Source organism: Cydia fagiglandana, chromosome 11, assembly GCF_963556715.1.
Source record: "Cydia fagiglandana chromosome 11, ilCydFagi1.1, whole genome shotgun sequence".
Classification (NCBI taxonomy): Eukaryota; Metazoa; Arthropoda; class Insecta; order Lepidoptera; family Tortricidae; genus Cydia; species Cydia fagiglandana.
In genome coordinates this window covers 1671104-1689364 of record NC_085942.1, presented here as the reverse complement: position 1 = coordinate 1689364, position 18261 = coordinate 1671104, and the positions used below count along the sequence as shown (strand labels likewise).

The 18261-nt window shown below is 38.3% G+C and overlaps 1 protein-coding gene across 2 annotated transcripts in view; it reads left to right on the top strand.

Moving 5' to 3' along the window:
• LOC134668747 (E3 ubiquitin-protein ligase RNF144A) overlaps window positions 1–18261 on the top strand; it is a 203904-nt gene that overhangs the window by 61982 nt on the left and 123661 nt on the right. For both annotated transcript variants that reach the window (XM_063526196.1, XM_063526197.1), the window contains one exon: window positions 13024–13171. In XM_063526196.1, the coding sequence (XP_063382266.1) occupies window positions 13024–13171 (148 nt within the window). The remainder of the gene's footprint in view (window positions 1–13023; window positions 13172–18261) is intronic.

Here is an 18261-nt window from a genome sequence, read left to right as displayed (position 1 = left end):
CGCACAAGTCTATAGGTCGATTCGGCCAAGTTACTCAAGAGAATTGCCCGCCGCTTATTCTTTTTGTCGTCCTCCGCGATATCGTTCGCTAGGAACCATTGTTCCAGTCTATCTTTATAAAGTAACCACTCTTGAACTTCGTGGTTAAAGGCTGTTAATGAACCAACTGCTAACTTGGCCATTATAAAAAACACGCGTTTTACTAATTCGCACTGTCGTCGCCACTGTTATAACGGTAAATCGGGAGGACTGAGTCAAACACACGTATGGACAGTGTGGTAGCTATTTAATGACTAATTAGGCGCGGGCGCAGCCGCGCGTTATATCTAAAGTACGTTTACTACATAAACATTTTTCTTTTGTGCAATGAATTTTAAGTAAATAAATAAACAGTATCAAATCAAGGACAATTTTAATAAATCATAATACTGCTCCGAATTTCGCCATCCCGTTTTATATAACGCCAGGCATTCGGCCAAGGGTTTGCGTAATATTTGCGGAACTTCGGTGTCTTCGGTGACATCTGGCCGCTAGACTATCCTATAAATATATACGGCTATTTGTATTTTTATTTTGAAATTCGATGTTTTAATACTAGTTTCTTGTCATTATCAAGGTTGATGTTTTCAGGGTCGTGCCACCGAAATCTTTAACAATGTTGTTTTTTTTTCTGTCTACTACCTATGTGTACGTACATTTTGTGCTCGGAAGTGTATCTAATATTTATTTACTTCTCATTAATAAAGGTTAAATTTCATGGTCACACCGAAATTTTCTAGTAATCTACTGTAAAAAAAAACTGACTCATACTTTAAATCCGCTGTCATACACTATTTTGTAGGAAGTATAGTAAATATTTCTAGTTATTCAACCACTGATAATCCGCAAAATGGCGAGGTGAAAATAAAATCTTATACTTAAGGTATAAATATAGCAATAAACAACTTTGTTTTTATTGCCTGAAGATTCCTGTTTTTATAGTTCTTATACTGTGATTACCTTAATCCCCTCTGCCATTAAACTGAGACAATCCTGTTATCTTTCCATTTTATCTTTTTACATTTGTTCAGATTTGTATGTTATCTTTAAAGGTCGTGTATTTCAATTAATACCTATTATGACTCGTCTACACTATCAATCATGAATCATGAATATAATGGCTCTGTGTGGCTGACATGTTCCTTATATCCATCGTATTTTCTCGGAAACGTTCGTATTTGACATGCTATTTCAGTCAACCTTAGTGAAATAGCAAGACACGTTCGTATGTTTCCGTGAAAATACGACGGAAAATTGATATGCACTACATATGTAATTATATTTGCGTTTGTTTATATTTATACTATATCCAGTTCTAAATAACACAGTTTGTGGATTGGAGGAAAAGTTTACAAGTTTACAGGGCCACGCAAACATTTCCTTATACGAACACACGAAAGATTAATCACCGTTTGTTACCTAACTAGGGCAACCCAACTTAGGAAGCTAAATCATATGAGTTGCAAACAGCATACAAATCACATGTGGGGTGGTCTTCACATTAGAAACTTATCACACTGGCGATTTGAGGGAGGGTAAAATGCGAGGCGAGGCTAGCGCGCAGCGAGTTAGTCGCGAGCACGCGGCGAGTTAGTCGCGAGCACGCGGCGAGTTAGTCGCGAGCACGCAGCTAGTTCATCGCGAGCACGCTGCGAGTTCGTCGCGAGCACGAAGCGAATTTTCAATAAATTTGCTTATATTTTGTCAAAATTCCCAGTACTCAGCGAATTCGTACCTACTGCTCGCGGGGAGATCGTTACGCGCTCGTAATAAAAAAACCGTAATATCCGCAAGCCGCTACGGTGTGCGAGCGAGACAGCGTTAGGGCGGTTTTTCCTACTGCAAGTAATGAAGCTAATGGCTAGACGAGATCCAATAACAAATGGTTTAGAAGTTTAGACGGTCAATACCCACGTACACAGACAAAACATCCTCCAGACTGAGCATAGTCGCGCTACCCCCTCTGCCACGCATACGGTAATTTTACTCCATGTTCGAGTTGAAAGTGTCTTTGTGTGACGTCCGTGTCTTTGAACGGACCAACCACGGCACGGGACTTCGCTCACCTCGTCCCGCGCACCCCCGCATTTTTGGCATCATCGCTTACATGAAATACATAATTGCTCTAAACTCGGTCTAGAGGATTCCTAGTCTATGCCTACGTAAGACATGAGTACATAGATTGTTTTTGCCAATTTAATTATCTATCTGAAAAGTGGTTTTAATAAAAAGAAAACAAATGCAATCAACGAGATTACATGTGGAAATTTTGACTGATTGTGATGTCAATAATTGATATACATATAAATGATAAATGTGCAAGGATAAAATGCATGTAGGTATCTACAAAAGACTTATGTTATGAAGTTTAATTATAAATTACATAAGTTAGTATGCTATAATATTTACAGTACATATGGCGCTACTTAACTTTACCGCACTAATGCGATAATTAGAACGTTACGCAACAGGCAACTAATATGTCGAAAATTTAAACGGCCAATATATGCTTAACTATTTACGATACATGTGCGAATAAGTAATTCGCTAGTCGTATTTAAAACACTCCTCTCGGTCATTTATCGCCACACTTTGCAAATTTCCTATTTTTCGCACTTTTATCGTAATCACTTCCTGTCACAAGCTCTGTCTGTATTCACTCGTAACGTTATGTTATGAGGGTTCACCGTAGATCACGCTCTATCTCCGTAGTTTCCAAAACATGAAGTACGGTACCGTTTAGTTTAATGTGCCGCGAAAGGTCAGCAAATTTGAAGGGTTTGTGGAGTTTTTCTTATAGGAAAAGACGGTCATTTATTCCGGTAAAGGGTTGGGAAGGGAGACCTGGAATTACTTATCACAGCCTGATAAAAAATAATGCGTCGTATGAGGAAATTAAATGCTGGCACAAGAAAGAAATTATTGGCGATTACTCCATCGACAATCTTCATCTTGCTGGAGCGAGGCAAGAGCGGTCGCTGAAGACAGGAAGGCGTGGCGCGAGCTTGTGAAGGCCCTTTGCACCTCTGGGGTGCCTTAGGACAACAACAACAACAACAACTCCATCGACAAGAGCAAAGTTTTTAAGTTATGATGATGATGTTGGGGAATTTAGAGATAGGCAATTGGATTTGTAAAACGGTAATAAATTTGGGGAAAAGTCACTTTAAAATACAAAGAAGACTATTCAAGAAGAAAGTCATATTTTTTCCATCACTCGACCTTTTTGTCAGACAGAAGGCACAAGCGTCAATAAAACTGATCCGGGAGCTACAGCCTCGACCGGTTATTTGACACGAACATGTCGGGTCGGGTAATTGGCGAACAGCAGTACCTATTTTCAATCTCGTCTAACACGGAAAGGAGATTGAAAGCTTTATTGTGTTGCGAGGTGGTCAACTCATCTTTTTTAATTCGGTCAATTGTCATTGGGGAAAATACTTTTTCAAGGAAATTATATAGTAATTTTTTCATCACTCGATTAGACGTTCTTTCCACCCCGATACATCGGCTGACTATTTTTTTAATTCACGATAGCATCTAAACTATCATCTGACAAAGTATCAAGCGGGAGGCGATGACTGAAGATATTTGCTCCTGGCCCGCGGTCTAGATTTTTGTCTGATCAAAAATCTAGACTAGAAAGCGGAATAAACCGAAATTATAATATCAATAAGTCTGATCTGGGACAGTTATTTGACACGTAAAAGTCTGGTCTGGTAATTGGCCGAAAGCAGTTTCCAATCTCGTATGGATAGAAAGCAATATTGTGATTTGAGGTCAACTTGAAATTTCGGCAATTAGGTATCTGAATTATCCATGACGAATCAGGGTCTAGACTAGTCAAACGGACACATCAGTTGTCCCACTTGTCCCCTACGTGACATGTCAGGCACAGGACCAGAGACAAGAATAAAGCCCTTAAAAAAACACGAGTTCGGAAGTGGGTCAGCGGGTAAAATTTTAAATATTTCCTTTCCATAAAAATTTGCTATCCCAATTAGGGCTGTCGTCCTCTCTAGGTACGTTGAATAATCGGTATACGCTTTCGTAAATAAATTTTTGTTTTTCGTAGATTTAATTAGGGTTGTCTCCGCGTGAAAGTCATAGAACAAAGTATGGCATATGTATTATATATATTTTTCTACACTCTACTGTAATTTCTTAGACTAAACTAGCGACGAATATATATACACCACGTCCCTATAGTTATGACAACCCTATCGTAGAACATACGTACCTACTCTTTTTGGAATCAGATGCAGCCAGGTTCAAACTAGGCCTATACCCAGCAGTGGACGTCAGTGGCTGATAAGTAGGTAGGTAGGCAGCCATTGAACAATGATGAGAGCATTTTGTTCAATGAAGTCAATGATTGCTGCTTCCAACTCGCAATATAAGATGAAATTCGTGAGAACTGCAAACTCCGCCTGTGCCAATCCAACCCGCATGTTTCTTATCTTACTTAGGGCCACTTGCACCACCCCACTAACCCGGAGTTAACCGGTTAAATCGTTAACCTAGTGTCAAATTGTACTGGTAACCATGGGACCGCAAAGATTTAACCGGTAAACCCCGGGTTAGTGAATGGTGCAAGTGGCCCTTAGGTATCTAGTTGTCCAGTCCGCCATCATTAGAATTCAGATGACGTCAGAGGTTGAGTGTTTGTTGTTTGCAATCAATCGGGATTCGCGCGGAATATAGATGAGCTGTGCTATACGGACAGTAGGCGACATGTTTACTTGCGTGCTATCACCCGCACTGTTAACTGTACATCGACCTTATGCCTTTTGTAATAAGGTCCACCGAAGTACAGTTAGGAATGTTGCTGTTTATACCGTCTGAATATGTCAGAGGGGCTTTCCAGAATTGAGTCGTGTACGTGACGCCATATACAGGGTTCCGTACCCGAGGGGTAAAAACAGGACCCTTTTACTAAGACTCTCTCCGTCTGTCTGTCTGTCACTAGGCTGTATCTCATGAACCGTAATAGCTAGTTGGAATTTTCACATATAATTTATTTCTGTTGCCGCTATAACAACAAATGCTAAAACGTACGGAACCCTCGGTGGGTGAATCCGACTCGCACTTGTCCGGTTTTTAACACTTAACAATTTAGGCAAATGTATCGTAATGCATTTAAGGAATGAGGACTCAAATATCAGAATGGAAATTGTATATCAAATCCATTTATACTCAAATTTCAATAGCTTATTGTAAAAATTATTAAATCTTACTTGGAACCTAAAATGCTTTAGTGCAGAAACGTATTTTTTCTGCACACCTTTTAGAACAACAAATAACCCTCTTTCAAAGCATGAGAAATGAAAAATTTTAAAACCACTTCTAACAGTATTTTTGCGATACCTATGTACAGTACACCCACACCCAGCTGCAAAATGCGTGAACACGATACATTCAATGAAGTGGCAATGCATTTTTGCAGCTGGGTGTACTTACATAATTAAAGATCTAACAAAAAAAATGTCTTTCGTAATTTAACTACTGCTAGATTGCGCTTAGGTACAAACAGCAATAACACTCATAACTGTACATCGATGGACCTTATTACAAAATGTGACGTTCCACGGTAAAAGGTACCTTATGGCGGCTGGCGCTTACATCGCATCGCGCCGCAATAATATTAGAGCGGCGTTAATAATAGCGTAAGCGCCAACCGCCATAAGGTACCTTTACCCATGGGACGTCACAAATGAATAACAGTGTGGGCCATGGTACTACTATAAATTCTAAAATTTCCACAGTACATTTAACATAACAGTACCACCTACTTACGCGCAGCGGCCGGCAGTACAACAATAAAATAAGTTTTTGGCAAAAATTTCATTTTTGGTACAAGCTTTTATCGCTGACTGTTCTTTTCTTTCCACAGGCAACTAATACTCATCGAGACAATTCTAAAAACCCCTAACACAATCAGGTTTCGTTGTTTTATCACAGAGTTCCTATGGCCACCTCCGGTCTCCATAATCAGATCAGCTCGATGACACCATAATATTGCATTGTCACCCGACTTACATATGTATGCAAAACGACTTACATATGTATGCAAAATTTCAGCTCAATCGGAAACCGGGAAGTGGATCAAATTTAACTTGCAAGATCTGATTACAGACAGACAGATAGACAACGGTGAAAGCAAGTAAAAGCTTATAAAAAGAAAACACGATAAAAAAGGCATGAATTTCCATATTAATTTATTTTATTATCTGCAGTTCACAGTTATTATAGCCGATATATCATAATATACATGTATTACCCAAATTAAAGTGTGCATCGAAAGCGGGTTAGTCGTACAATTATAGTTTTGGTAATCATTAGGTGCAGTCAAATTAACATACATCGTGAGAATTATGTCAAATTGATACATTCTGTTTTTTCCCGTTATGTTGGATGATCACTGGTTATACTAATTGTCTGGCAGTTCCAAGTAAATCCTTATAAATATAAAATAATATAGCGTAACGAACGTCAGTGACATACCGGGTGTGGCCTGTAACATGAGCAAATAATTAAAACATAGATTGTACTCCTCAAACGGTGACACTTTTGTTCTACAACTTTTAAAAATCATGAAGTATTTTGACTCTCTATTTTTCATACATAATAAATATTATCTTCAATGGATGCCATTGCCACGCCACATCATTGTGATTGACGTTTCTTGTCACGCCTTAAACATAACAAAATTCGCAATACATTGCGTCTTAGAATAAACCTTAAAGTGTATTAAAAACCAAACCACAAGTTATTTTTAAAGGTCGCTGAACAAATGTTGATCAGTACGAGGATTACAGCCTACAGTTAAATTTTTTGCTCATATTACAAGCCACACCCGGTAGAAGTCCCTCTGGATGGGACTAGTTATATAGCTCAGCCGGCGTATTATGGATGGCTTTATCCATCTTTACTCCACGTGATAAAACAACTGTCACTTTTTAACATCATGGGATAGAAAGTGACGGACGCCGTTTTATTACGCTGTCACGTAGACAAGAAGGACCATCATATCCGTACAGGACCGAAATGATGGATGATTTTGATTATTTACGCTACCCAAGCAATCCCGAGACTTCAATACAGCCTACATCAATATGTTCTTTTACTATATTCACTTGAATAATACTTAAAAACCAATTAATGAGTACTTATAACATAAGTAAATTTTAAATTCCTTATCGGTCTGTCAGCTGTCGGTCGGTCAGCGGTTGGCAACAAGCGCCCCGCGGGTCGCATGCGGCCCGCGAACCTCTCACTTGTGGCCCGCGAGCCCCCCGGCTATTTTGTATGTAATATTGTCAAACAACAAAGACATTGTTATCAGACAGATAAAGTCACACATATTAACAAAAGTGCGGCCCGCGTCAACTTCCTTAACTACTATATGGCCCTTGGTTGCTAAAAGGTTGCCGATCCCTGGTCTAGACTATACTATAGGCGTCTTACACTCGCTGACGTCACAAAACAAATATTGACAGTACAATAATCCGAACGTAGCGTTGATAAACTAAACACGAGTACACACTCACGAGTGTAATCTGATTCAACACAATTACACACTGTTAATTCCCAAAGGTGACACTAGTTAGTTGATTGGCTCTTGAATGGAAAATTGGACAATATTCAGATTTGAGAAGCGAGGTGCCGGCCGCGTTGTTTAGCGTCAGGCATAGTGATCCAAAAGCTTTTTTTTAGGGTTCGCCTCATCTCTTGACGCCTAAAAGGCTAAAAGCCTATTTTACTAATTAAATAGAAATAGGCTTTTAGCCTTTTAGGCGTCAAGAGATGAGGCGAACCCTAAAAAAAGCTAAAAGGCTCGAGTCTTTTGGATGACTATTCCGGCAACATACATTACCATCTGCGATAATTATGGTTGGTCATATTTTTGTAAGCAAGTATCACGCACCGCAGGTTTTTATTACTGCCAGTGCCATCTATATTATTTGTAAAATAACAATTGCATGACATCACAGTTCCACTATCATGCCGACTAATGCTAGCTAATCAGCGAGTAAATAAGGAAATATCTTAGTCAAGGAATAATGTTTGCGAAATTAATTACATGTTCGCATGTACTGTTTACTTGCACCGAACGATTAATTCACACGCATATAACATGTCGCATTATTTTTGCGGATAAAGGTACCGTCTCGTGAATCAAAAATCGGTATGTTTATTCTGTAAATAGGCTTAAGCTAGCTCTTTTACATGTCATCTTATAACTATATTTTTTTTTTCATAAATTCAACTTTATTCAGAGACCAAACTTTTATATCCGCAACGCAGGCTTCGTCAGGTAATTGGGGTGGGGATCAGGCGTTTCTGATCCCCCCCCTGCATTGTGAGGGTGCCCTGGCGATAAGCCGGGGCTGCCGGAGGGCGCCGTGGTGGAATGACCTCGATCCCAGTGCGCCCTCACGAACGGCAAAGAGGGTGAAACGCCGGAGTGGGTTTAGTGGGTAGGGCCAAATTCTCCCCCCCTCTCGCTAAGAGAGGGATAAGGAGCGGCGAGTCCCACACACTGTGCGTAAATGCATTCCCTTCCCACTCCGTCAAAGAAAAAAAAAGGCTTCGTCAGGTAAACACAAATTTACCATCAGCTACAGGCATCGTCACAAAAAACTACAGCGATAAAATTCGCAACAGGCTTCGTCAACTCACTTACTCTAAAAATACACATTAATAACAAACAAATATTCTATTTTAACATAAATGTATCCTTATCTTCTATGAATATCTTGACAGTCGGGTAAAAAACAGCTGTCATTTCACAATTGATTCGAATTTATTATAAAGTATCGTTATTAAAATTGAATTTATCCTTTGACATTTTTGTAAAATTAGATGGTAACTTATTATAAAAGCGCTCACTGTTCCCCATAAATGACACGGATTCTTGGAATCTATGAAACACGTCTTCTACTGATCAAGATACTGCAGTTAAAATGTAACGTATAACTGCAAGTGATTTAAAATAAGTTTTTTGTCATAAAGTTTAAAAGCTTTTATCGCTGGCTGTACTTTTCTACTACCTAATACTTATCGAGACAATTCTAATAAACCCAAACACAATTAAATTGCGTCCTTTTGACACAGAGTTCCTATGGCCACCTCACGTGTCCACCATCAGATCAGCCCGATGGTGCCATTGTTACCCAATTTACATATGTATGTAAAGTTTCAGCACAAACAGAAGTGTGTCTTATTTAGCTTGCAATATTTGACATTCAAAAATACGCAGTCAATACTCAGTCAAACAAAAAGCTAGAAACAATATTGGTATACTTTGAAGTACCCACATCTATCGACAGTAACCACAAATCGAACGACACCTTTTGGCAGACACACTCGAAAACCACTTAGATGTTGTCTGTGCTCATGGTAATGGTTTCGATTATGGATGCGATAACTCGAAGAAAACATTTAATGATGTGCCAGATGGTTTGTACAAACACCAACGCTCTTAACTGTACAGCGGTGGACCTTATTACCAGTGATCGGCACGACCCGTGACGCACCGCGGGATTCAAAGAGGAAATAATAATATGGACATGACATGATTCGCAAAAATTAAGAGTTATGTATTTGTAAATAGAAGTCAGAATATTTAATAAATTAATAAAATGTATCTTTTTTCATTAAAGAAAATATAAACGTTGGTTTTATTTTATACTGCGTAAAATATTACGTGCACTCATATAAAATATGTACCTAAGTGTTAAAATATTAATCATTTGAAGTGCATAAAAACCCTTTTCCCTACCTGGCTACTACTACCTGGCATGTCGAAGGTCGCTATCGTGTTTTCTATTGTTTGCGTTTATGACCAATCCCGGGGAATATTCATATTAACATAATGATTGAGGTCATTGACACCATGCGGCACGGGTCGTGCCGATCACTGCTTATTACAGAAGGCATAAGGTCCACCGATGTACAGTTAACAGTGTGGACGATGGTACTTCACTAGTGGATAATTACTCATTCGTAGTAGCATAAAGTTTCGTCTGTTCCTATTTTAATTTCAAAATAGCACTGCCAAGGGCTCTCTTATACATTAAAATTTGCTGTCGCGTACTTTACATGATTCTAACTGCCGTATTCGAACTTCAAGATATTCACAAGAGACGACACGTGTACTAGATCCATTCTAGATACGTTATAGTTTAGATATCAACTAGTTCTATTTTGCAGCGCAATTCGGGCAACCAATGTCACTTTTACGTTAGATAGAGTAAGATATCTATTAGATGTGAATTGGATCTCTAAGTCATACCCGGTGGAAATCGTTAAAGGTTATCTCCAGAATCGCACAAATGTCAAATTTGACAGGTTAGATCTTAAACATATCGTTATCGTATCTTGGTGATGTCTAAAAGATATCTAATAGATATCTATTTCAAAATCCGAATCGGGCCCTAAATAACTAATCTAATACAAGATAAATACAGGAGATACCTAAGGGAATCTGTAGGTACAAACAACAACACTCATAACTGTACATCGATGGACCTTATTACAAAAGGCATAAGGTCCACCGATGTACAGTTAATAGTGTGGGCGATAGCACATAATCTATTTTACTACTACCTGCGGCATATCATAGTTGAAAATGCAACTAGGAATAAAATGAATAAAAAAATGCCATAAGAATAACGCATAAGCAGTTTCTAAGTTCTAACAACACCTTGCACGTTAAGCATAAGCATATAAAAATGGATGTTGTTTTTAAATAAGGAAGTAAACAAATCGTTAAACGTTAACTATGCATATGCAAGCCACACAAGAAGTTTATGTCATGACACGAGCGTCTTGGAAGAAAGTGAGAGTGTTGATTAGTGCGTTTGTAGGTGTGTTTTTATTTTTATACGAACCTTTTACTTATGCTGATGCGCCGTTGATTGGGTAGAGAAACTTTCGATAGCTACATTGGGAAATGTATTATTTCACTTTCATTTCATAGCTTATTTGCACTTTTCTTAACGATGGTTTTTTTCTGTCCTTAATAGTACTTATAAATGTGACAGACTGAAGTTTTTTTGTGTTAGGTAGATAAAGATGTATTTTATATTTGTTTTGTAGGAAGTGCAAATAATTTCGTTATTATGAGTTTGCAATTAAGTATAATAAATGAGGAATGTGCAATACAGGTTTTGTCCAAACACGAATAACAAACCTGGACGTTAACGAGCACCGGAGTAATCAGAAAAGAAAATATTCATACGAAATATACACACTATCGAATTTATCGATTATGGATGTTAAATCGCGACTTTATCGCGGAAGCCGAATGTGCAATTTTCTTAAAATGCTACAACTGCATTCGATACGGCCCGATAACCAATAAGAAATCCGGAAATCTTTACGGAACCGTTTCTCAGAGGCCGGGCTACTTGGCACGGTATCAACTTGCTAAGCAAGCTATCCGTATGCGATGGAGCAGGTTTTATTCTATCACGTTTATTTCCTATCTGAGGACAGAGGGTAACTTTGTTACCCAGCTTCGAATACATAATTTCTATGGTAACAAAGGTGTGTTGCGATATATTTGGACACATTGCCTGCTAGTATAAATTTTAGTCGTCATGCTAATGATTTTGGTTATGAAATGGGTCGAAGGTTATGTTCAGTGGGGCGATGTTATATTTAAATAGGTGGATAAAGCTGCAACGGGCGTATTACGCTGTGTATTGGGTGTGTGTGACAGGATTGGAAAATATTTACTACCGATAATGTTGTTATTTTAGATTCTAGAAGCATACGTCCTATTTTTTACTCTACCTAATATCTGCATACAAACACGGTATTTTATAATAGCAAATCAGCTAGAACATGCTTGATCAGTCCGATAAATTCGCTGCGTGGGGTATCAGATCAGAGGAATTGTAACTGCAACACTGACCGTTGATGGACCTTGTGCTCATTGCAATAGGGTTCACCTCTAGGGTGGACGATGGTATCCGCAAAACAAACTGACGACCAAGATCCTATCACCATCTCTTTCACTCTTGTTTCGACTATGCAAGTGTGAATGAGAATTTTTATTCGCCCGTTCGTCAGATTGGTTTGCGGACAGTATAACAGCAACGCTCTTAACTTAGCATAGATAGACCATATGGCATTGGAATAAGGCTTACGAATGATCAAACCGCGTGGATGATTGTATGTTAATGCCCGTCGGGACATGACCTGCAGACCAATGTTGTATTAACGTAGGTCGTTCCATTATTGCTGTTCGGACGCATTTAAAGTTGTAAACAATATTCATCGATTACTTGCACATCATTGTTATATAGGTAGTTCGTTTTTTTAGCATTAGAAATAAGGTAAACAATCTTGATGTCGTTTTAACTATTTATTGAAAAACACATTTTAAAAATCAGACGGTAAATATGTAACAATTATGAATTTAATACGATCATTTATATTATTCTGCTTTCATAAGTTATAGTTACTGATTTTTAAAAAGCATTTTTAATTATAAGACATGTCATGATCGCTTACCTTCTTTCAAGTTCTTTCTAATGCTAAAATAAACGAACTATAGAAGAAACCACGCACGTAATAGCGAACTAGCCAAATCTGTGTCATTCTATTAATCTAGAACTATGTACTATAATAATTGTGATAAATCACGGATACCCAGCCCTAGAAATAGATCTAAAATTTAGACAATAATGAAATCTGTCTAGTTGATTTGTTAACTCCTTTACGTTGTTCGTCGGTGGAGGACAGAGGAGGACAGGGGTTTTAAAATAATTTCAACTATTTCAAGGCGTGCAATAGTTAGAGAGCTCCAAAGGCCTGTAGTTAAAACTAGGGGGATTTCATTGTTAACAAAATTATATCTTCATTTTCGTCGCTAGCTCTTAGTATACTAAGCTCTAGTTTCCTAGGAGTAGGGTTCATGGTCTTAGGTCTTCTAGTGACCGTTATAATTGACCATGACATCTTTGTCCGCAGTTGGGAGCAGGCGCGACGGGCCCCGGAGCTAGGGCGCTAGAACTGATCCTCAGCGGAGGCCTAAAGTCTCTGGCGAGGCCCGCCCGGCCTGTCCGCAGGGCTGCGTCGCGGGACTCAGTGCTGTCGCAGCCGCAGCCGCTACTTGAAGGTGAGATTTTAGAATATCATTTATTTTTAGGTATCTAAATTAGTGTAGGTAGGGACTAAGAGTCTTTTGAGTCTAAAGAAGAAGTTGATTCGTTTATAAGAGACTCTGGGATAAAAAAAACGTGCCGAGCCTTTTAGGTCCTAAATCGTGTCCTTTATCATAACGCAACTCAACAGGCCCCTATTTCACCAACGTGACAGGTGCGACAATTCGACAAGTCTCATTGTTGCTGACGTCACAGCCATCCATGGGCTACGGTTATCGCTTACCATCGGGTGGGCCGTATTCCTGTTCGTCACCATCATTGTATTACTTAAAAAAACTTTATTATATCGGCAAAAAACAGGTATTTCTCTTGTGGTGTTTATGATAATAATGATGACAATTGTCACAAGATTTCAAAGAACTTTCGGTAATTCTCGACGGCAAATGAGTTCTGTGTCGGAATTTCGTGACGATTGTCGTATTTCTTGTGACAATTGTCATTAGCTTCGCAAAATAAGTAGTTTTTTTTTAATTAACATGTTGGTGGCAAACAACCACACCGCCCGTCTGATGGTAAGCGGTTACCGTAGCCTATGGAGGCCTGTGACGTCAGTAACAGTGATGTCGACAAATGTCGCACCTGTCACGTTGGTGAAATAGGGCCCAGAACTCGAGATCGATGATTTTCTTTTTTCCAGAAACAGCTGCACACTTGTGAGTCTTGTGTACATATTTATGCTCACATCGTACAATGCGATTGTTTCAGCCACCTGTTGATAATGATAAATGATGTCATATATTATAAATAAGTTAGAGGCATTGTCATTGTTGAGAACAAAGTCCGGGTGAGAAATTGAAGATTTTTCACGTTGATTCAAAACGTGAGGTTTTTTTTTGGCTGCAAATAATTATCGCCTAGCTTCATGGATTTTTTAAATATTTGTCTTATTTATAAATTTTAAAATAACTATAATTTTCAAGCTGTAATATTCTGCTTTGACAATGTATTAAAAAAAGGCGTGCGATTTATGTCGTAGGCATTCAATGAAATATTTACTTTTATAAAACAGAAAAATGTTTTTTTAAACATTTTAAACACCAATCACGTTTATATGTATGTATGTATATTGTTTTAAAGCCTGTTATTTGTGTAATTAAACTATTTTTGGTATTTTTACGCTTCAAAACTACGAGTATATCCTCCTCCGTCGTTCCCTTATTACTGAGGATCGTGAGTCCTTCGAAGAAGTTTCGAAATGGCTTCTCTCCACTGGCTTCTGGGCTATAACCGCGAAAATCGAAATTTGCAAATTGCGGGCATTTTTCTCTGTCACTCTAGTTACGCCTTCATTGGAGTAAAAGAGAAAGATAACCGCAATTTGCGAACTTCGATTTTCGCGGTAGCCCCTCTGTCCTCTGCCTCGTGATATTGCTATCTCATTCTACCGCATGGCTGCGCTGCGTCCCTTGGAATGGCCGGCGCTGGCCCATCGTGTCGAGGAGCCATTAGAGCAGCGGTATCATGGTCACATTTTTAGCACCTGTCTTTCCATGCGTCACTTTCGCACTTACATATATTTGTTAGAACGTGACCGGCATGGTGACAAATGATAAAGAGCCGACCATATTAGCCCTACTGATGGCGTTAAGCCTGGAGATGTCGGTCATCACGGCTCTCCACGAGGCAGAGGACAGAGGGGCTACCGCGAAAATCGAAGTTCGCAAATTGCGGGGATCTTTCTCTTTTCCGACTCCGACCACGAGGCCTTATTCCTGCCACTTTACCGGTGACCATAAGGCGCTCTAGATTGTCAGAGCTTCTGCAAGCTATATATTCCACTCGAATGCAGGTAGTAAATGTCGTGTTTAGGCTTTATTACATTTTAGGAGTAAAATTTTCGTTAGTAAAATTACTAAACTGTATTTAGGTATGGGGTGGGTATGGGCTATATCACAAGTTGTTTAATCAGTTTTTCACACTTCAGTACTGCCCTGCTAAGCCGAGTGGCGCTATCTCAAAAGAAAATGCATTGCTAATTGATACTTTAGTTTCTATAACTGAGAATTCTATTTTCAAAATCATTTGTTTTTGAGATAGCGCTTTTCGGCTTAGGAGGGCAGAGTACTTCACCCAGTATTTCCGCCTGTTCAGTAAGTAATACTCGTAGCACTCCAAAAGGGGGTTATATTTATATCTCAGTTTACTCAAGTTATCTTCAATCCTGTAAAACACTCTTTAACTGGCCAGCATTCGACCTTGTGTTCAGGGCTCGGAACCGGTATTGATATACCGGTTAATATCGTTCATAAACCGTTATATTATTTCGTTCATTAATAAACCGGTTAATTGATGGAACGCGAACTTTAAAATTTAGTTCTCTCTTCTAACCGGTTAGTTGAGAGAACGAAATGTTTTCGTTCTCGAGGAACGATATAATACCGGTTAATATCAGCCGTCTACAATATTAATACATTACCCGGCTACCCGCTCTAAGTAGTCGATCTTGATGTTGACTTGACGGTGCTGCTTGCTGACTGAGTTGTTTATTTTTTTATACTTTTTGGGCGTGTGAGTTTTGACTGTTGGTGTTGGTGGTGTTTTGTTACATTTAAAATGGATTCACAAAGTTGTAAATATGTTCCGGACAGTCAACCATTTTTGAATGAAGAAGAGACCGATATATACTTTCGATTCTGACAACTGTAAGTAAAATAAGTGGGTACACATTTTTTTTGATAATCCTAGTCTGAAAGGATATAACGCTCTGAATTGTTTTAGCAGCTTCTCCTCCTCTCCTCCTTGCATTTTGTATGCAAATAAAAAAGAATATTAAATGTTGGTGGACGTCATTAAGCGAACAATGCTGACACGCTGGCGTGCAAATTATTTATTGTTTATAGATATTCATTTTGAATTTTGTTAATCCTTTTATATGACCAATTAGCATAGATTTATATTATAAATTCCAGATGTTCCATTGAAATTAAAAAGAAGATCATTTTGTAACCCAAAGACGGACATGTACCGTAAACAAACGAATTTTAAACATAGAAAATTTGAAAATAAAAAAGTTCAAACTAAATCGTGTTGATATCGACGCCCGAAAGCAAACACGTAGTAACCCACAAAAACCAAATTGTTCACCAGAGACGAAAAACTATTCGAGTTTTGAAAAAAAAAACATAACTACGTTGTTTATTAACATAACTAACTCAAAATTGGATGCAACATTCAAAATAAAAAAAAAATCATTCAAATAAATTTAGCCGCAAGTTGTTACAAGACCATATTTTGTGGGTTACTACGTTTTGATCTTTTTTATACAGTGTGTAAACTCGTAGTAAATGCCAGTACCAAATGTATGGGATAGCATTTCCTTAAAATCTGTATGGACAGAAAAAACGCAGTAATCCTCCTGAATATGACAAAATCCGTAATAAAGTCGTAAACGTTGTGGGTTAGAAATTTTGGGTGAACAAAATGCTGTAACAGTATTTTTAGGGTTCCGTACCCAAAGGGTAAAACGGGACCCTATTACTAAGACTTCGCTGTCCGTCCGTCCGTCCGTCCGTCCGTCTGTCACCAGGCTGTATCTCACGAACCGTGATAGCTAGACAGTTGAAATTTTCACAGATGATGTATTTCTGTTGCCGCTATAACAACAAATACTAAAAACAGAATAAAATAAAGATTTAAGTGGGGCTCCCATACAGCAAACGTGATTTTTGACCAAAGTTAAGCAACGTCGGGTGTGGTCAGTACTTGGATGGGTGACCTTTTTCTTTTTGCATTTTTTTCCGTTTTTTTTTTTGCTTTATGGTACGGAACCCTTCGTGCGCGAGTCCGACTCGCACTTGCCCGGTTTTTTCTTTTTGTAAGCAATTTAGAATGCATTAAATGTATTGCCAAAAATTTTGCCACACCCTTAAAAATGACTTTAATGGCATCTTAAAGTAAATTGCACAACATTTCAAATGTATACTTATAAAATGTGAAGATGTTTTCGGGATTCATAAACGAACATAACACATCTATTATGATGATTTGAACTATTAAAATCAATAAAAGCATTCTTAAGACCAAACAAAACACATAACTTTTGTTTAATTTTCAAGAACATAATTAAATCGTATAATGTTACTAGACGGGCCCGCAGCTCCGCTCGCGTAAATGAAATAGTTTGTCTTATATTTATTTAAATACCGACATTATTATGTATTCAACCCTGCCAGGGTTTATAACTGTGATAGGGATTTCTTATTTAATTGTAGCCATTAAATAAATAACTTAATTCGCAAAATTCTCAAAAAATTATGTGATTTGATAAAAGGCAAGATTGTATTTTTTCATCTACGTGGGTATTTATTTAAAACTTGTTTCAACATAAAATTATTATACATTTTTATTTTTATAAGCCTAGTTGCAAAAAATTTAATTAGATTAATTTCCGCCTTAAGAATAATATGGACGACCACCGCCCATAAATCGCCTTTTCATACAAACGTAGTCCCCATTTCCCTTTCTGGATATTAACATTACTTACTACGGCTACGGTGACGCAACGACCCAAAGTGAGTCCTGGCCTCCGACACCAGATCACGCCATGTTTCTCGGTCTTGCGTTGCGATAACTCTCGCCAGTCGCCATGGCCGAGGTTAAGCAGGTCTTGAGCAACTACGTCGTTTCAGCCGTACCTAGGACGTCCATCGGGCGTCTCCCATTTCGTTGTCCCTAGTACGCTCTCGGCACGATCCTCTCCCATTCTCTCAGTGTCCGAGCCACTGTGGTCTCTCAATATTTCGCCACTATATCGGAACAGATCCTTATTTCTATGGCAACAAAGTTATATTACGATATTTGGCTTAGATTTGTTTATTTTCATCTGGTCGCTCAAAAATATCTGAACATGCACTTTATCTACCTAAGTTATAACTTGCTATCAACATGCTATCAACTTTATATTTTTGGCCTATCTCGGCAGAACGAATGACAATGTTTGCCGAAGCTATGAAAGTCATTCTGAATAATTTAACTCAAAAAGAATTTTAAAACAACAAAATACAAATTATTAATAATATTAATTTGATTGATAAAGTCATAAATG